Raw genomic sequence first — 21,293 nt, forward strand, 5'->3', positions numbered from 1 at the left:
GTAGTACCTAGGCAAAATAAACTCAGGTAGTACTTAGGCAAACTACATTTTTTTTATTCTTTCTATTTTTATTCCCGCAAAAAACTTGATATGATCCCTTTGTCTCATGGAGTTTATGTTTTAGTAAGAGAGACCAACATTAATCAGATAGTCACCGTATGAAATGGAGCTGGTTGGTGTTGAGAGCACATGACAGAAGACATAGTGGCTAAGCTGGAATCTGAAGGATCAGTAGGGATGAACTAGATGAAGGTGGGGGTAGGAATGGAGAAGAGATGATTTCAAGAGGAGGGCACTCTGTGTGCAAAAAGCCTGCAATAGTTGGTGATTATAGTGTATGCCCCAGGAATTAAAAGAACCAAGAAATAGCCATAGAATGACAGAGAGGTGGGCATGGCACAAAAGGAAGGCTGGGGTTGGACCAGAAGGTTCTGTGTTTTGATCTTTCTAAGAACAGTGGGAAGTCTGAAATCTTTTAGGCCTGTGGAACGACATGATCAGATGTGCATTTTATAAAGATAAAGCTGGACATAATGTGAAGAAGGGATTAGAGCATCCCAGTAGTCTGTTGGGAAAAGCAGAGAGGAGGCTATTTCAGTCGTCCAGGTAAAATAATACAGTGCAGTATTTTAGACTGTGCTGGGATGGGGGAGCTGGAGATACACAAATAGAGTCCAGAGAAATTTTGGAATTGTGCTGCCACAAAATACTTATCACTGGTATACTCAAAACTTTTATTCTTCTAGAATGGTTAGGATAAGTGGTCTTCTTGCTTAATGCCATGCTGTCGCTAATTGAAGCCTATCATTAGGGATCCCTGGGTGGCGCAGCGGTTTGGAGCCTGCCTTTGGCCCAGGGCGCGATCCTGGAGACCCGGGATCGAATCCCACGTCAGGCTCCCGGTGCATGGAGCCTGCTTCTCCCTCTGCCTGTGTCTCTGCCTCTCTCTCTCTCTGTGTGACTATCATAAATAAATAAATAAATAAAAAAAAAAAAATATTGAAGCCTATCATTATTAGATTTAGCAATGGCCGAAGATTTAGAATGTGATACAATATTCTGAAAACTAAATCCATGCCAAACAAATGTTAATCTCGGATTTAGCTTGGTGCTGAGCGTATGAAAATCAGCAAGGTCTTAATTTTGAAGACCCCCAAGTTACCCTTGCATGTTAGAGAGATGGCACCTCTGAGAAGGACAGGTGTTCACATTGGGTCTGCAGGGAGGCCAGGACATCTTTATCATAGGAGTGGCTTCTGCTAGCAGGTTTCTTCTTATTTTTGTATATATCTTCAAAACTTTTGTTCAAACATGTGAAAAATCCGTTTTATTTTTCAGGGTTCTTAGAAATAAATGCTTGTATGGATATGAGTGTCTTCAAACACACATACATATATGTATGATTATATGGATATTTATGTAAATTTGCATAGCTTACATATTAAAATTTTATATTGTTTTTTAAATTTTTTAAAGATTCTTATTTTAATGTTTATTAACATTATTTTATGTTTTAATTTTTATGTACATTTATGTACATTTATAGCCGTTGGCAACTTAACTGCCAAAAGTAGGGCTGAGCTCATATTAGAAAATTATCATCATCTGTGTGGCTGTAGCTAAAATTTTACCTACTTGAATAAGCAAAAGAAATCATGAATTGAATCAAGCCTAAACCTAAGTTAATTGTTTTCTAATTTTCCACAGTATATTGCTTTTTTTATTACCTACTTCACTTCAGTATGCTATATTTTATTAATCAATCTGCTGATTTTTTTTCTTGTGAGATGAAAAGATCAATGGATCTTCTCTTGCCATGGTGGTATTATAGATCTATCTGCTTTTGCTATCATTGTTGCTTTCCCAGGATGAAATTGGCAGATCTTGCTGTAGTAGAAATTTTAATTTTTTCTAAAGAATACAACTTGAGAAAATAGTATTCTATACAAATTGCTATTTAAAAGGGAACAGATGTTTGACAAAAAGTGTATCGTAATTCACATGCCTGAGAATATTAGCCTACACTTCAGGAAATACAACGTCACTCATTTTAAAGAAGTAAAAGACGATTCCCTGATTGTTGAAAGATGGTGGCCAGAGTCCTCTTGGGTTCCTCTTGCCCTTGGCAATATCAGTGTGCTTGCAGGATGGATTATTGCTCTGAGATGAAGTATATGCCCATAGTTGCTCATTATAAAAGTAATGAACAGTATTTAGGCTGTATATTTTTTTCATTAACTGTGCAAAAGCATTTGACACTATCAGTTAGTTTAATACTCCTGACAAGTTTATCAAGAGATGAAGTCTATCTAGTTCCATAGCAAGAAGTTGGTCTTCAATTTTCCTTTTTGAGATATGTGAAGCAATATTGATTAATACTCTCAAGCACAATCAGCCCATCTTCTGTACATATTTATGACAGCATAATAAGATGCAGCATCTGGTTCTGAAAATAGGAGCCGCCATGGCGAACACAGAAGGTTATTATCAGTTTACTCAGAGATAATGTTTGCCATTAATTAATTTGATAACATTAAAATAGACCCAGAGCAACAGACATAATTTATATTCACATAATTCATTGTGGTTTATAAAGAACTAACACACAACAGCCATGATTTGATGTAATTCTTAAAGTATGTGTAGAAAGTAGGTACCCAAGAAAGAGAGTGTTTTATGCATTTATAGTTGAAGAAACAGGCTCAAAAGAGTTAAGGACCCCCCCAAGATTAGTCTGAATCTGACAGTGTATTATTTACAATATAGCATATATGAAAATAGAAAAGCACATTATTAGGAGACAAAGCATAAGAAAAAAATTATTGCCTTTTCAATTTTTTGTTTCAAAGTTTCTAGTTTTTTCCATTGAAAAAACTTAGTAATTATATGCTTAATGAATAAATGCTAATTTATTCTTAGCCTTATTCAGAAAAAATAGTTTAGAGAAATATATTTGTTATTATTATTTTAATCTTATTGGCAAACTAAGAAAATTAAAGTAAGGGATAGGAACCTCCTGACAGCTAAGCTGTGTTGTAATCACCTATACAACATGGGGAATTGGTGCCAAGGTAAAGAGATGAACCACCTTTAAACCCAAACATCTGAAACGACATCATGTTGGCTGAGATGTTACACATTGCAAGGAAATAAATTACTCATCTTTTGGCAGGGCATTTGTGCCACGGAGAAATAATTTTCTAAAGGGCATCTTGGTAGTATGAAAGGAGGATTCAAAAGTTTCCCAAAGAGAGCCATAAACCCAGTCCAGGGGCCAGCTGGCTATGTCTGTGTGACAACACAATATATGAGCTGTTCAGAGACCTGGACTCAGGCTTCCTAGGAAGCTGAGAGGTAATCTAGACCATTTTTGTCAAAAATCAGTTCTCTTGGGGTGCCTAGGGGCTCAGTCAGTTAAGCAGCGAACTCTTGATCTTAGCCCAGGTGTTGATCTTGGGGTTGTGAGTTCAAGCCTCATGTTGGGCTCCACGCTGGGTGTGGCGCCTACTTAAAAAAAAAAAAATCCGTTATCTAAAGCATGCATCCTTTTTGCCTACATACGTGATTTGAATAATTCTTGATTTTCCCACCAGAACTACTTATGCCTGTGTACCTAATTAAGATACACTTACTCATCATTACTAGCCACTCTGACTCCACCTTGCATCCCTGAACTTCCCCCTAATGATGTTTCTGGATCCTTTATTATCCAGAGTAAGAGAAAGTTAAGGGAAGCCATTTGTTAGAATTTATTGATCATCAGCAGATCTTGCGGAAAGTGGAAAGTGTCAGTGGCCTTTAGTCAGTGAAGCACTCATTGAGAGTTGAAGACCCAATATTTGGGTTTTAATTTAATTTAATTTTTTTCTCTACCAAGGCTTCTTGAAAGTGACCTTCTGGAGCTGACAAAGAATGACAATATGTGCTGTCTTGAATTTTCTGTACCGCTTTCATTTTTATATCCAAGGGAAACTGTTCCTTGGCAATTTTTTTTAAGCTTTTGATAATCAGGCTAAAGATCTGAGAACATCCCTTTGGTTACTCATTTTACATCTGCCCCCAGAAAGCTGCAAATCTTTGCCAGAATCAACCAAAGAGAATGAGTCCCATGCGGGAGCCAAATTCCTAGCCAAAAGATTGAGGCTCAGAATTTTCTTTTTCTAAATACAGAATAAAATAGCTTTTATAAAGACCAAGGTTAGACACAGCTCATAAAACCTACAGCAAACATAGCGCCATTACTTAGAAGGAACCCCCCCCCCCCCAAACATGTGTCTTGAAAGTGTTCCCAGGTCAGTGAAAGGACCAGATATCAAAAACCAAATCCACTTCTTGATGAGAGTTTTCAGAATGTTTCTACTCCAAGTTTAGGTCTTTCTTGCAGGTATCCCTTCATTATATTTGCTGATCCAGCCTTGGCCTGCAATGTGCTTCCCCAAGAGGAATTACCTTTTCCTCCCTAACAATGTCCACGGGCAGGCCCACCATCACACATGCTTGCAACACCATCCTCCATCACAACTGAAAAAGTCATTTGTTTTAAATAAGAAAATTGCAAAATTTATGGAGAAGTAAGACATCTTAAATTCCCATATTGTTCTAAATTTTGCTTTTGTCTTTTTTTAAAGGGAGCAGATCCCTCCAGTTAGTGAAAGATGGTGGTAAAAGGAAAGCAAGGGTGAGGGGTTTTGGGTGAGTAAAGGATCAGTTAGGAATCTATTCATTTAAAATGGGTTTAAGTTTTTGTTTTTCTTCTTGTTCTAGCATGGAATCTGGGTTCATGCAGGTAAAATAAAGAATCAAGGCAGTTATCAAGCTGAAGAAGCTATTGCTAAGGAACTTTGGCTTAGATTCATTAGAGTGGAAGGGCCATCATGAGTTCTGTTTTATGCGATATAAAGGTTTTGTGGAACTAGCACTAGCCTGTCAGGATGAAGTAAAGGTTTTAATTCTGATTCAATCTTTACGCCCATTTCAGCTTCCAACTTTTATGGGCAATGTTCCCTATTCCCTGGTCAGTTAACTAAGGCTGTAAGTCAATATGAAGAGTAAAGGCCAATTATCCTGGTCCCTGGTCACAGCTGAAAGCCCTTCCCAGAAAGCTAGAAGAGCCTGTTTTTCCAGGTGGTATGGAGATATCCTTTGAGGGGCCATGTGGTTGATAGGAAGATTCTCAAAGGGAAAACATTTGCTAGAAAGAGAGCATAGATGAGGATGAGAAATCAAACGGATTCCCTTGGATGTCAGTGTAGAACTCTAAAGTTCTGTGATTTTAGTTCTGCTTCTGGCAGCAAGACCTATAAATAAATGAGAGGGGGGAAAACTCTTCAAAATTGAAGAGGGAATAGCCCTGTTTTCTCACTTTAGCCTCCAAGTTTCCTTGGCTCTCCTGCTGCATTTTCTCCTCCTCCTTCCTGAAGTGTTTAGAATTTCTTTCCATACTGAGTATGCGTGTCCTTCCAGATGCACATACCTACCACATTTCCCACAGCTGAACTGTACAAGGGATGTTTTGTCCTGTAAGGATTTTGGTATAATATTTATTGCCAGACTAATTTAAATTCACTTGAAAGGGCTAGTTACTATGAATAGTAAAATAACCTATTATGAGAATCCTATTCTGATTTAAAATGGAAATGTATCCAATGGCTAAAGTAAATCAGCATAATAACTCGGCACTTAAGTACATATTAATTCCTAAGAATTCTAATTTCTCATGCCTGTGGTTTAATTTTGTCTCATAGCATCACAGTTCATAATGGGGACACAGGGGGTGACCTTTCAATGCCTGCCATCACAGCAGTTTAGATGTTCAGATTTTAAATCTAATTTATATTCCAGTGTCTCTTGAACTTATTGGATGCCTATATATTTACTGGCACATATGGATGCTTAAAAATAGGCAATGTCATCTAATGCTGTGTAATTATAATTTAGAACAGCACTGCACAATCTAAAAAAAAATGTTTTATTAAGTCAGATTTATCTTTAACCTCCTCCTCTGTGATGGTGGTTAGCATCAGACTCTCAAAATAATGTACATTTTACCATTCCAGCAAGGTTGACAAAGTGAATCCCAGAACTGGTTTCTTCCCAGTGTCCTGAAAACACCAGCCATAACCTCTGAAGTATTTTTTCCTCTAGTAGATATGACATTTGTAAAAATTACTGAGTGTAAAACAAAGGAGATAACATCTGGCAACTTTCCCCTTCTGCCCTCAACTAAAAGAAAAGCATCGGCTCAGTGTGAGGCCCTGTAGTGAGTGATGCTTGGGAAGGAAAGTTTCTAATTGAAGTTCGTAATCTCTCCCAGTTCTAATATGTGATTGTGTGAAACCCTGGCTTAAGAACACATGGCTACCTGTGTTTTCAGGTCTCGGACAAATACTCCCCAGAACAAATCCTGCAGATCTGTCCTGGTTCACAAAAACAGTAAACCTGAGGCAGGGGCTCTGCTCTCTCGAATGGCACTCTCCTTCATCTGTAACTTGTGTGGAACTCTCCTCAGGCTTTCATGCCCTCTGCTCCCTTAACTCAGAAACTGCCACCACCTCATTGAAGCCTCAAAGACTGTGTTAACCAATTCAGATTATGTACATGCCTTGGTTCTTCACACTATCAGTTATACTAAAAGGCATGTTTACCTATTAAAGGGATTCTGTGTGTCAGCAAACTGCATAGGGAATTGGGGTTGGAGAGGTGGTAGGAAAGTTCTGAAAAGCCATCAGATTTAGACAGTCTGAGGGTGAGGGCTGAACCCAGTTATGTCTCCCTATTCCCTGGGAAGGTGGACAGCTGGCAGGTGCTGACTCTAGGGTTTTGAATGTAAAGAAAAGCTTCTTCCTCCTCTGAGATTGGTCATGCCTGCGCCAGCCCAGTCTGTAAGCATGTCTCCTCCCTCTTGCCCCTCTGGCCCAACCCCGCTGTCCTCCTCCTGCCCACTGCATGGGCACTTTCAGGAGCTGTGTGTGTGTGTGTGTATTTGCTTTCTGAATGACTGAAATTTGATTCATATTTATTAGAGCTTTCTTTTAAAATTAGAACTTTCCTGCTCTGATATCATTTCAGACAAATAACTAGGTCACTAGGCTATATTTCCTTCACAAATCGCTTTAAGAATACAGTATTAGTAGTAAATAACATAACAAATGAAACAATAGTTTTACTTATATAAATTTATAGAAGATCTCATAAAAATAATAAATTGGTAAATATTACCGATTACCAGTATTACTTCACTTAGGTCATCATATGTTTTATTTATACCTCTTAGAGATATATGTGTTTGCATTTCCCAGGTGTTTTTAAATAGGCTAGCTATCTATTAAATCAGTGACCAGTGACCAGTGATAGCAATAGGAATTTATAGAGCACTTCCTAGGGGTCAGGCACTCACTGATGATCAAAGAAGTCAATCCCAGAGAAAGAGAATCCTTCTCTGAGGTCAGGGCCCATCCAGTAGCAATCCAGCATGCTTCTTTTCTAATAGTCCATAATGCAATTTATTCTGGAATAAAATTATGGGCATTTAGAGTTAAGATATTGAAACATAAAAACATATAAGTATAACCATAGACATATTTTCTCAGTTTAACTATACACCTCAAAAGAGAGTGCTTTCAATACTTTGCCCCACTTTTCCAGTTAGACACACACTACAATGTAATTTATAGTTTTCTTGATGAATACTCCATATTCGAAAAGGACAAATAAGTCAACGTCCTTAAATGTACTGTAATATTTTTTACTTTTATGTCTTCCCATGCTAGATGCTTCACCTCATGAAAGCAATGATCATCTACCTTGCTTACCTTTGAATATGCAGGTCCTAAATCAACAATTCCTCTTGTTTAACACTGCTTTGTAGTCACTGAATGAGTTACCCTTTTTAGAAACTTCCCTTGTCCCCTACCTAAAGCTTTCTTCAGGTTCAATTCAAGCCCTACATCCTCTAAAAGACCCTCCCTTATCTAGATACTCTGCTTAGTATAGTATATTATGTTGGCAGTACCTGGGCAACTAGCTTGTGTACTTTTTAGAAACTTTTGCCTTAAATATATTTTCATTATATTCTATGGCTCCTTAATTTGTATTCTACTCCAGTTTTTCATCCCTCGTCCCCAAATACCTTTGACACATTAGAATATATGTATAAGTATTCAGTTAACTCATGTAAATAGGTGAGCAGTTAATCATGCTTATTATTCATTCACTCAACATCCATGGAGTTCCTGCTTAGTTTCTGGTATCCTTCTGGAAAGGAGCAGTACAGCATTGGATGACAAACATCCCTGTGCTCTTGGAGCTTATTATCTCCTAGCAAAAGACTACCAGGTACTGATTAATGCTATGACAAAAGTACGTGTAAAGGTGTGACTAGAGCCAAAACATAAAATGAAATAAACAGTTGGGTATGGCCTCCTTGAGGAGTTAACAATCTAACACCAGAGTGACAGATAGGAGGCAGTTATGGAAAGATCAGAAAGAAGAGCCTTTGAAGTGGTATTGGGCAAGAATGAACTTGACATGTTGGTTTGAGGGTAGTGATGAAGAGGATGTCTATTTAGAACATTAGGGGTTTGAGGTGCTGCAAAAGTAGAGATACAGCCAATGAAGGTGCCCTATATGTAGTATAGTTGACATCCTGGTAGTGGTGGTGGCAAGAGAAGGGAATGGGGGCAAATGTATAAATTAGCATATCACACTCATAGAACATGACTAGAGGAAATGAGTACCTTCTGGGATAATCTAGCCATAGAAAATACAGAAAGCCAGGGGCTGCCTGAGTGGCATAGTCAATTAAGCATACAATTCTTGGTTTTGGCTCAGTTTACAATCTCAGGATCAAAAGATTGAACCCCTCACTGGCCTCTGTGCTCAGCATGGAGTCTGCTTGAAATTCTGTCTCCTTCTCCCTCTGCCCTGCATGCTTATGCTCTCTTTCTGTCAAATAAATAGAAAGTTTAATTTTATTTATTTGAGAGAACCTGACATCATGACCTGAGCCAAAGACAGATGCTTAGTTGACTGAGCCACCTAGGCAACCATAAATAAATAAATATTTAAAAAAGAAAGAAAGAAAGAAAGAAAGAAAGAAAGAAAGAAAAGAAAAGAAAAGAAAAGAAAAGAAAAGCCTCAACATTTAAAAGTAAAATGAGGAGGGGCATCTGAGTGGCTCAGTGTCTAACTCCAGACTTTGGCTCAGGTCTTGATATCAGGGTCATGATTTCAAGCTCTGTGTGGCATGGAGCCTAATTTAAAAAATTTAAAAAGAGGTGCCTGGGCAGCTCAGTCGGTTAAACATCTGCCTTTGGTTCAGGTCATGATCTCAGGGTCCTGGGATTGAGCTCCGCATGTCAAACTCTGTGCTCAGCAGGAGTCTGCTTAAGTCTGTCCCTCTCCTTTTGCCTCTACCACCACTCATGCTCTCTGTCACTCTCTAAATAAATAAAATCTTAAACTAAAGCAGCCCAAGTAGAGTCACATGAATTTGCTGATTTTTGGCCATTTTTGACCTGCAAAAAAAACATTTTTTTCTATGGCCCAAACTTACAATAATATGCATACATAAAATAGTTTAGAATACACAAACTGCAATAGAGCTTATAGATATTTTAAATTTTCTTTTTTTTTCTAAGCTTTTTGAAATGCTTTCACAAAATTTTAATACAAACATAAGGGACATATTAAATGCCTCTTAAACTGAATATTGCCCATTTCAGCTTAATCTTTAGGTCAAGTCATAATAATTCCTGAACAGAACAGGCAAAGACAGAATCAGATCTGTGTAATTATTCAAGTTTTATTTGAGTCTTTGTATTCTGTTCTAATGGGTTAAAACATCTACTACATACTTCAAGATCCCTTAGGATGTTTGTTTCTTATGGACTCAGATGTTAAAAAACAAAACAAAATAAAACAATACCACCCCCCCCCAAACTTAAAATGAACCCATATGTTTCACAAGATATATCTTTAAAAATATGTCTATTGGCTTAAATGTTTATATTTTCTTTTGTTCCAGGCTTATTTATATTTATTTTCCACTGTGCTATGAAGGAGAATGTTCAGAAACAGTGGAGGCGGCATCTCTGCTGTGGTAGATTTCGGTTAGCAGACAACTCAGGTAAAGGGTGATGTTGGTAATTGGTTTTTATACCTAAGAGTGGTCAGAAAGGTTTGTCATTTGGTCTTCCATTGTCAAAGTTTCCCACTGGTAGCAGATTGTAAAGATGCATGTGAAGATGCTTAGTTGGAGTATTAGATTATTAGGATTGAAAGAGATCTGAGGACTCTGGACCTGAACTTTCTGTTCTACAGAGAAGCATGAATTCCAGCCAGGTGAAGTTAGTTGTCCAAGGTTTTATGTCTAACTTAACAACTCAGATGTTCAGAGGTTCCACTATGCCACGTGCACCTTTCTACGCTCTTGAGGCCCTCAATCGCATTATGAGACAGACATTTTTCTCAGTACAAAAAAATACTTGAAGAATAGCATTACTTCTTTTGGCAGTGATTACTTCTCACCCTGACAAAATTAAAGTAGGATTTTAAACAATATGGGCAACAGGTCAAAGTTTGAGACTTATTTCTTCAGTTTATTATTCTTATGCCAATCTCTTCTCTGAGCCATTGCTAGCATGTAGAAAATGGAATGTTTGAGATAAATTACTTAAATAATGTGGTGATGGTTCTTCACAGTAGAACATAATGCCCCCTAAAATACATTCATGGAGAGATGTTATTTCTTTCAGACTGGAGCAAGACAGCTACCAATATCATCAAGAAAAGTTCCGATAATTTAGGAAAATCTTTGTCCTCAAGTTCCATTGGATCCAACTCAACATACCTTACATCCAAATCTAAATCCAGCTCTACCACTTACTTCAAAAGGAATAGCCACACTGGTGAGTCATTCTGGAGGTGTTAAAGGTGTTCTCTGGTCCATTTCTCATCTTTTTATTACAATTGGCATACTATGAAGATTGAAGGATCACAGTGCCCATTAGGGTGCTTATATTAGATTTATGAAAATCAAAATCTATTTGAAGACCTTATCCAACTTTTGTGAATATTTTGTCTTTTTTTAAGTTTTATAACCAAAATTGAACATTTTGTGAACATTTTATCTTTGAGTTTTAAAACCAAAACTGAATCTACATAGCCATAATATTATTAGCTTTCAATATTACTGTAACTTCATTTGGTTCAAACCGTAGTTTTCTTTTCAAAAATATGATATTTAAAAAGTTATATTAAAAGAATATAGAAACTGAAGTTCAATTATTAATGCTACATATTTCCTATTTCATAACTTATTATAAATGTTCATTGGCAGATTGACATGGGAACAGGTAAAAACACCATCCAGGATGTCTTACATTTAAGACTTAAGTCCTTAACCATTGGAAGTGTTATTACCAATTGCTCTTTAAATCACTGATAAAAAATGATAGAATAGAGAGCATCATATTTGGAAAGTGGTACAGGATGGTGAGAAACACCATGTCTTTGTTCATCTTCTGGATCTTCATCATATTTACAGTGACCACAGGTTCTAACACTGAGCATGTGTATGAACAGTGCTGAAGACACTGTGGAAATAAAGATTCTTTTGCAGTACTTGATAGCCAGTGAGTGGTGTGGAACATTGCAATCTTTTAATAATTTAAAAGGAAAATAGCAGAATTGCTATTTTGAAATACTAATTATACCTCAAGGAAACAGCTGTCAACACTTTAACACCTAGCTCTTTCCTAACTAAAGATGTTTCTAAAAGGATAATGGAAATAATTTTGAATTTGTCTAGTTATTATACATAAGCAGAGGTGAATGACACTGAAGATATTCATATTTGGCTTTTTGCAAATAGGGAGTGTGTTGTGTAATGTATCTGTAGATGTTCACATTGCAAACACTTAAATTTTATATGACTTTTATATATATTTGAATCCTACATGTCCCTGCTTACACCACCATCTGTACCTTGCCACTGGAATGGCCACTGCCTGAGAGTCAAGGTAGCGCTATGGAAAAATATTTGAGTGTTTATTATTTACAAAATTAATCAAAGAAATATCTGAAAACTTAGAGCAGCATAGTATAGCATTTCTAAGTTTCTTGGAGTAGAGGACATTTTTGAGAATCAAAAGAAGCTGTGGACTCTCTTCCAGGATAAGATGTAGCCTCTTAGTCCTGTACACAAACAGTTCTGTCTGAAGTTAAGAAGTCTGTGTATACCTTCTTTAAATACCTGTGTAAGAAAATTGATAACAGATGTATAATCTGAGATATATTTTTCTACCTAATTGGTAGTTCCCTGGCACAAAATGTTTTACTTATGATGAATGTATTTTTCACTTTATTTAATCCCCTCAAAATGAGATACTTATGTGATCATCTCAACAGATGCAGAAAAAGCATTTGACAAAATGAAATATCCTTTCATGATAAAAACAAAGTAGGTTTTAGCAGGAATATACTTCAACGTAATAAAGGCTATGTATGAAAAACCCACTGGTAACATCATGCTCAGTGGTGAAAACTGAGAGCTTTTCCTCCAAGATCAGGAATAAGACAAGGATGTGCACTCTCACCACTTTTATTCAACATAGTATTGGAAAACCTAGCCATAGCAATCAGACAAGAAAAAGAAAAGACATCTACACTGGTAAGGAAGAAATAAAACTTCCACTGTTTGCAGATGAAATATTATATTTAGAAAACCCTAAAGATTCCACCAAAAGACTACTAGAAATGATAAATGAATTAAATAAAATTGTAGGATACAAAATTAATATACTGGAATCTGTTGCATTTCTATACACTAACAATGAAGTAGAAGAAAGAGAAATTAAAACAATCCCATTTACAAGGAAAAAACTAGGTACTCATTTTGCCTCCCCTTCTAAAATGGAAATAGTTAGTGCATGGTACATCAATTGTGAATGAATAGGGATTAGACCAACCAAATCATTTGCCTCTTAACACCGCTGAGAATAGCTAGCCAGAGAAGTGCCACTATTGAAAGTGGAGAGAACGTAACAAGATAGATCATTTGTAACAGGGGCATTTTGGAAGTGTTAATGAAATATTTAGGCATATTAAGGTTCATGGGAAAATTGATCAAAAGATAAAAGGAAATACAGAAATGGAGGAGGTGCCAAAGAAAACCTTTGCTATTTCAAAGTATTGTGTATGTTTTTTTTGTTTCTGTTTTTTAAGGAATGCATTATTGTTTTTCTGTTTCTTATAACAAAACCTTTGGGGTTAAATGAGTTCTTGTCAACTAGCATAAGGATATAGTCAGCTATATGACATTATATCTGTGACATAGTAATTTATGCTTTCCAATCAACTGATACACAAATGATCTTTAGTTCCCTTGCCAGTTCTCAATGGGACTGCTGGTGTACTTGGGTCCCTTAAAGTATGCAAAAAGTCACTACATATCATCATAGATATCTAGTTGGTTTATTTCTTGGAATTGATCTAGAAATTCATATGTTTATGGTGTAGATAATGTCTTCTAAGAGCATTCCTTCAGCAAAAGTGGACCATTCAGGTAAACTTTTATTACTTTTTTGAATGCATGAATTTTTTGCAAGGTAATAAAAGAATATTTGCATGGAATAAACTAAGACTCTTGCTGCACCAGCAAAATTGCTTGTTCTTTACAATACTTCTCAGCTAGCACAATGACATTCCTGCATTGAGCTGGAATTTCTGAAATTTCAAATGGTTGTGTGCTGTGCTGGCTCTTCTCTGCATGGGGGTGTCTGCAAGCTGCTCCTTCTAGGAAATGTACCATGCGCTGGAGTTAATGGGTCACATATCAGGTAAAATATTGAAAAAAAAAAAACAGTACTTGAGAAGTCTGTTATAGAAGGGAGTGAAATTCTTTACTTTTCCACTGCTCTTATGAATTGCTGGATATGTCATGGTACATTCATAGAAGTCATAAAAGAGACATTGTCAATTCCAAGCCTGCTTTTTGAAGATTTTTATCTGCTTGATATTTTAGCATAGGTCAAATAATAGTTCATTTCCCTAGCCCCTGGTTTTCAAACTTGTAGCTATAATCAAAATCTATATTGTTAATGATGTAATATCTAACCAGAGGACTGGAAATAGCATATATGTTGAAATACAGCCCTTGTTCAGAATTCTACTTTATTGACTAAGAAGATCCAGAAAATTGGACCACATATTTGGAAAGAAGCTAGTCAAAATCTCTAAAAGGCACATGTCACTGGAAGTTGTCAATGAAGCAGAATGAGTGTATCCTTGAAGCTTCTTTGAGGATATGTGGATTTTCTAAAAACATCCAGAACAAGTTATTTGTTACTAATGTTTAAATCAATAGAGAAATCGCCAATAGAAAACCAATGGCTAGTGAATATATGAACTGAAGGAGGCACAGAATCAGCTTGCTGAGAGCTCAGTGGGGAGGGGCATTTCTATGGTGACTCCCTAAGCCTTTTTTTTTTTTTTTTTTTTTTTTTTTACCAGTCCTGGGATATAATTACTCTGCCATGCTTCAATCTGCCATTCTTCCCATGAACCATCTATTTTCTTCCTTTAGTATGGGGTGAACACACCATTTCCTCATTTAGCCTTCATATTATTTAGTCTCCCCCTTCAACACAAGACAGTAGTTGAACAATCTGAGTCATTTCCAAAGACGACAGATATAGTGATGATGGCTTTTACCAATTACTGATGGATTTTTCATGTTATGTCACATACTGGGTACAACTTACTTAAAGCATAAAAATGCCTGCAAAGAACACTCGAAACTTGGAGCGATGATTCCTAGAAGTAATTTTTCATGATACATTTTTTTGCCTCTTCCACAGTAAATAGAGAAGATACAATGTAGGGAACCGAATAAGTTGTAGGAGGTCACATTTGCTCCTTCATTGGTGTGAAATCTCTGTTACTTTTAGGATAGAATTTTTCCCCAGAATGTGTTGGGAAGGGGAAGAGAATCAATACTAATAAGATATTCATAAGGTACATGAAGATAGCCATATGTATTTGTGGATAATAGAGCTAATAATGTGAGTTTCAGACTACTATCAGAATCAATTTTAGCAGGGTTTTGGATCTAGGGAAATAATATTTAAATACATGATATTAAGCATTAAATTACTAAATTGTATTCCCGAAACTAATATTACATTGTGTGTTAACTAACTGGAATTAAAATAAAAACATAAATAAATAAATAAAAAATAAATAAATAAGAAATTCAGAACAGATGTATTTAGCAGTCCTTTATTACTATCAATTGTTCTGATATTATTGCTGTCAGCAATAACATCATTCTGAGGCTGTAACATAGATAATAAAAACACATGCTTACAATATTTGATAATTTTGATTTCTATAATTTAAAAATAATTAAAAGATACCTGTTTGTATCTTCCATTCATTTTAGAAGTTAAAAACTATGGTAAAATGTGTTCAAAATACCCTTTCATGTTTATTTTCATTCACTTCATTCTCCAAAATCTCTTAGGTTATATGTTATAAAAATTTTTATTATGAAAAGTGGCAAACATAAAAAGCAGAGAGGATGGTGTAATGAGGCCTCTTGTACCTATCAACTCATGGTCACCTACCCATTTTCCCCTCCTTGTATTATTTTGAAATCATATCTTAGACTTTAAACATTTCTTGCATAGATGTTTTGGCATCTTTTACTTTATTTGCTATATATTCTGTCCCTGCTTCTTTTGAGTTACTTGTCACATATATTTTTGTGGCAATTTTCTGGTTATTCTCTTCATTGACTCTTTAAAAAATATTACTTAACAGGAACATTTCTTGAAACAAATTCCAACACACATTACTAGAAGGCAAGTTAGCATTCATTCGTGCATAGGAATGTACTTTGAAGATGAAAAGCAGGAAATTGTAGTGCTGCCTACTACCTAACTTTAGAAAGAACCAGGGCTTCATTTCCTTTGTGTATTTCTTTAATGTGCAAAATAGTATCCAGTTTGATGGCCCTTAGGCATGTCCCCTGCTCATCTTGCAGCCTAATTTCTGATATCATTTCTTGCAGACAATACTTCCATGGACAAATCCTCATCAAAATTGACCCATGCTGATGGAGAACAAACTTCAATCATCCCTGTCCACCAGGTCATTGATAAGGTCAAGGGTTACTGCAATGCTCATTCAGATAACTTCTATAAAAATATCATCATGTCAGACACCTTCAGCCATAGCACAAAGTTTTAACGTGTTTAGTATACAAAAGAATCAGTCTGCGGAAACATGAAGACCTGCAAGCAGTGAAAACCATGACTAGCTCATGTGAATGTGCTATGATCTAGGTAACTGTATGTACATGTATGAGGAATGTATTTTGTTAAGAAGGCTTTTGTGAATTTTTTTTTTAAATCTGTTTTTTCAGTGTATTTCTTCCATGGGGAAGTTTTGATCATCACTAAAACTTTAGTACTGAGAGCAACATGACCCAGTAGCCACAGGGGATATGATTTTTTAAAATATATGATTGGATCAGACTAATGAGAATTCAAGGAGGTGGGGGATATTAATGGACAGGGAGAGGCAGAGCTAGGACAAGCATTGTTTAGCACTCATTCACGCCCCACTGTTAGGTTTTGGTATAGCCATTTGCTATATCATCTTTCTCAACAATTTAAAACATAGGAATTGTCATAACTATTTAGATGACCACAAGTCCCTTCTCAGTGCTAGTTTCTATGAATGCAGTAGCATTTCTTTTTCCATAAATTTTCAACCACAGATGCAAAAGAATGCTTAATGTCTGACCCAAAGATTAGAAAGGAATTCTCTCTTATTATACTGTATGTTTAACCTTCAGATATCAATATTGCTTAAGAAAGAATTTCCAATATTTTGACCCTGTTAATACGAGGCCCTGTAAGTTTGTACTGTTTCAGCCATCCTACTCAAGATACAAGGTTTAAGCATCATCATTAATTAGAATTTAACCCATACATTTGATGAAGTAAAATGTTGAGATTCCATTAGTGTGGATTTCCCACTACTTGTTGAAGAATAAATCCCTTAGACCTCCCATTTCGCTCCTCTACCATCTGTTGAGCCCACAGACTTATGAGATGAATGAGGTTTTCCATTAGGCATACTGTGCATAATAGTCTCTCCCTTTTAGAAGAACAATCATTGAGACTCTATAGCCCTTTCCTTGCTCTAGAGACTTTAAGTCATCTCCATTTGCACAATTGGAAAGCCTCTTACTTCCTTTTTAAGTGTCTTGTTCCAAAGAATATAAACTGAGAAATATGGGTGACTTGTCATAATCAAAATAATTTATAAACACGTGAGGCTGCAATTGCTAGTCTAAAAACTATTTGTATTAAGTCCTCTGATTATAAAAAGCCAGAGGAGGTCTGGCAAGATAGATGGTGTGTTATTTATGGATTAGGTTTCTGCATAGAAGGCATGCATATTAAGAAGTTTACCTAATTTTCAAACTACCATAAGTGATGTGCATGCTTGTGAATGTAGTGGAGATGACATTTAAATTATTCTTAAATGATAGAGTTGTATCTAGGTCCTTAGAAATCGGTCTGAGTACATGTTGTACCTTTACCTGTACTCTGGGTTATCTGAGAAGTATCAGGTTCTGGGAGATAGTAGCCTAAGTGACAAAAAGATAAGACATTCTGGCAGCATCAGTCTGCTTAAAGGCAGAAGCCAGAACTGAGCACCTGGCAACCTTTTTCTCCACTCAAAAAGCAGGTAGCTCTCAGTCTGAGACCTAGAAGAGCTTTCAAGCTATGCAGCATCCCGGGGCCTCTCACCTTTTGCTGATCTTCGGTCATGAAGCTATTTGGCAGACTTGAATGGATGACGAGATAATATGGTGGTGGATTTTTATGACTATTTCATTTTGCAGCAGCCTGGAACAGTCCTGGGAGACATGAGCATTGCTCAGCTTTCACTTTCATAGTGTATATAGTAGGAAAGGAGAGTAAATCTCAAGGTCACTAAAATTCGCTACAGTAGAGCCAAATCCTTTTCTATAGCCATATTAATAACAGGCTCTTATTCTGGCAGAGGTTGCATGTAGATGAAAATTAATCTTAGTCACTGAATCTTCATATACTTTGCCCCCAGCCTTAGAGATTCATGAGAGAATTTCATTAGCTCTCTAATGTGAAATTTCTACCCAAAGTGCATATTTAGTTAATAGTATTGACGAGATAACTTCCAAAATGGCTTTCATTTCTACTCCTATTCAATCAGATCTGGGAAAACATTTTCTTTTTTTCACCACTGACAACAATGTCAACTCCACTTTTGAAATTTCCAGTAATCAGGTAAGGTGAAATGAAGAAACAGCTGAATAAAAACATTTGTAGATGGATTTAAAAGCCTGAGCCAGATCCACCCTCAGCTCCAAGCATGGGCTTCTCTCACCTTCATTGGGTTCCTTCAAAAAAGAATTGCAGGAATTTAGCTATAGAGCCAAAATTTAGTTTAGCCTAACCTTGAGAATGATAGCAGATCATATTCCCTGTTTTTTTTTTTTTTCTTCTTCTTGGTCCTTTTTTAAAACTACATTGTGTTAGCCTAGGATCCTGAGATATGTCTCTTCCTGTCATCATTCCCTGCATTGTGAAGCTTTTCTTTGTCCATTGTTGGCATAGACTCTTTTGTACATATTTATTTATTTGTGTTTATAAATGCCAGCTTGTTTCATATCTTAGCTCTATATTGCCTGGATTTGTTATTTTAATTAACTTTCTGTCAGAGAGACTGTATATATTTTTTTCCTAAATACTTTGTGAAATAGTTTTCTGTAGCAATATCTTTGAATATGATGAATAAAAGTGACTGTGAGTGCAAATTAGAATTAGTAGTAAGAAGCTACTATAGCTGATTTGCCATTTTACTTAAATGGAAAATGTTTTTCAAATAAATACTTACGTTGTTCGTGTTCCAAATTATTCAATTCCTTTATGAGTGAGTGTTTTTATTTCTGACTCTTGAATAGGAAAAGATCCTTTGACAACTGGAAAATAACTTGCCACCAATTAAGCTAGTGACATGGTGCTACTTTGCCAAAACACTAAGAATGAATATATTACAAAGATCCAGCTCACTAGGAATTAATGCATTTTGAAGTTCTTGGATTTTCTTAAAATGACTGATGTGAAGCCAAGCTCTATGGAAGATTAGAAGTAATATAGGTTCCCTTGTGAGGAGGTCTTCAGCATCTCAAAAAGGGAACCAAATCAGTAATATATGGAGTTAGGTCCTGAGATGTTTTCTCACATTTATAGTTGCTGTTTTCATTGTGGGAAACTTAGAAAATGACAGAAGTTAGCCAACTTCACTTGCATGATTAGAACAGAACCTCCCCACATCCCTTTGGTGTGGTTATTTAGGATAACTCTTTTCTTCAGAGAGCCAAGGCCAATTTGGCTGACAGCCTTACTCAGTGCTAAGTTGTGAGGAGTGTTGGTTGGTCACTGCGAAATTAGAAGGTCTTCTGAGCCAACGTTCACAACTCTGGGCCAAGCCATGTTAAGAAAACAGGCAAGCGGTTGCTTCAGATTCATCTCCAGTCACATACAAGCAGGTTACTTCAGAAAGCCTAAGGAGTAACTGGCGAGTGGACAGGAAACCCTGATTTGATTCGCTGCCTGACCTATGTTTGTAACATTGTGAAATCTGGAGGAATTAGGCTTTACACATACAATATTTTGGAAGCATCTCTGTGTTTGCAGTTGAGTAACATTCTACTTTTCTTCTATAAAAGCATTTAAGACCTCTCCTGCCCTCCCTCCGGCCCACACCTTCCTTTCTTCCCATCTGCTCTCCTGCTCTTCCTTCCTTTCTTACTCCCCTCTTTATTTTAAGGAAGAATCCTTAAAGTAACAGTTTTCTTTTCCTGCCTCCCTAGAGAAAAATAAGAATAAATGTGAAATATTCAGGTGTTTGCATTTATATTCTACAGCCTGTTGAAACAAAAAATGGGGGAAAAAATGACAGGTTTTATTGCCAAGGGCAGCCTCAGCCCAAATTGGGCAATTTGGACTCGATAGAAACAAAACAAAACAAAACAAATCTATAAACACACTTGAGCATGAGCTACTTTTTTGCTCTCTCTTCTAATTTTCTGCGGAGTCGTAGGAAAGGGCGGCGTTGCTATTCTAATCTTCCATTTGGGAGAATTGTTGATTAAAGATGGTTAAGCTACCTGCTGTGGCTACAGAGGAAGTGAGAGTGGGTTCAAACCTACATCCATTGGACTCTGGGTTCACTCTTCTACATCAGAGTGCCTAGTGATCCCCTTTAAAAAACATGCATCCTCATGAAAGCAGGCATTCCAAGGACAGGATCCATGTCATGAGATCCAGTGAAAGCTTCTAGAACTGCGGACAGAAGCTTTGGACCAGCAATATATTAGTGACATTGTGGTCTTTGAAGTTCCGAGATATTCTGATGGGCCTCTCCTGAGAGTAAGGAAAGTCTGTCCAGGCTTGGCAGTTGGAAAGTCCAGGACAGTGAGCAGAACATAGCTGAGGGAGGCTTGACCATGGGGTGTGGGAGCAGGAAAAGAGGCTGAGTCCAGGTCACAAATGTAAGAGATTAGCGTCTGGCTGGGGCAGGCACAAGGGACGCATACAGGCTCTAGGCGGGGAAGGAACTGAATCCTTGCCACAAGGGGCTTTAGGACAGTGACCATAGAAGGACAATTAGAAGACAGAGAGCCTGGACTTGGAGAGAAGAATGAGGAGGCCTTTGGAGAAGTTGACAGAAGAGTGAAGCAATTCAAGGGATGGTGTCTGGGCTCAAGGCCCGGGGAGGGAAGTTGCCTGCCACTAGGCTTCCAAAGTGGCAGCCAGCCCACCTTTACTAGGTACCAGCTCACTGTACTTAGAACAGCAGTGAGTCCCCAGGTGTCCCAGATGCCATGGAATTAGAGGAGCTAAGAAACAGCCTCTCAAGAAAGAAAAAAAGAAGAAGCTGCTTATGTCAAGAAATGTGGCCAAAGCGGGGAGAAGAAAGGGTGATCTTGTTTAAAGGAGAACGATTGATCCTTGAACAACATGGGTTTGAAATGCACAGATCCATGTACAAGTGGATTGTTTTTGATAAATACAGTAAGCACTGCAAATTATTTGTCTTCCTTATAATTTTCTTAATAACATTCTCTTTTTTTCAGCTTATTTTATTGTAAGAATACATACAGACATACAAACTATGTATTAATCAATAAGGCTTCTGGTCAACAGTAGGTAAGTTTTGGGGGAGTCCCA

At 36.9% G+C, this 21,293-nt stretch overlaps 1 protein-coding gene across 1 annotated transcript in view; it reads left to right on the plus strand.

Annotated features, from left to right (window-relative positions):
- ADGRG6 (adhesion G protein-coupled receptor G6) overlaps positions 1-18,974 on the plus strand; it is a 137,233-nt gene extending 118,259 nt beyond the window's left edge. The window contains 3 exon segments of the mRNA XM_025422435.3: positions 10,025-10,126; positions 10,755-10,907; positions 16,073-18,974. Coding sequence (XP_025278220.3) covers positions 10,025-10,126; positions 10,755-10,907; positions 16,073-16,251 — 434 coding nt within the window. The 3' untranslated portion in view covers positions 16,252-18,974.
- The last annotated feature ends 2,319 nt before the right edge of the window (positions 18,975-21,293 follow it).

This window comes from Canis lupus, chromosome 1 (genome assembly GCF_003254725.2).
Source record: "Canis lupus dingo isolate Sandy chromosome 1, ASM325472v2, whole genome shotgun sequence".
NCBI classification, from domain to species: Eukaryota; Metazoa; Chordata; class Mammalia; order Carnivora; family Canidae; genus Canis; species Canis lupus.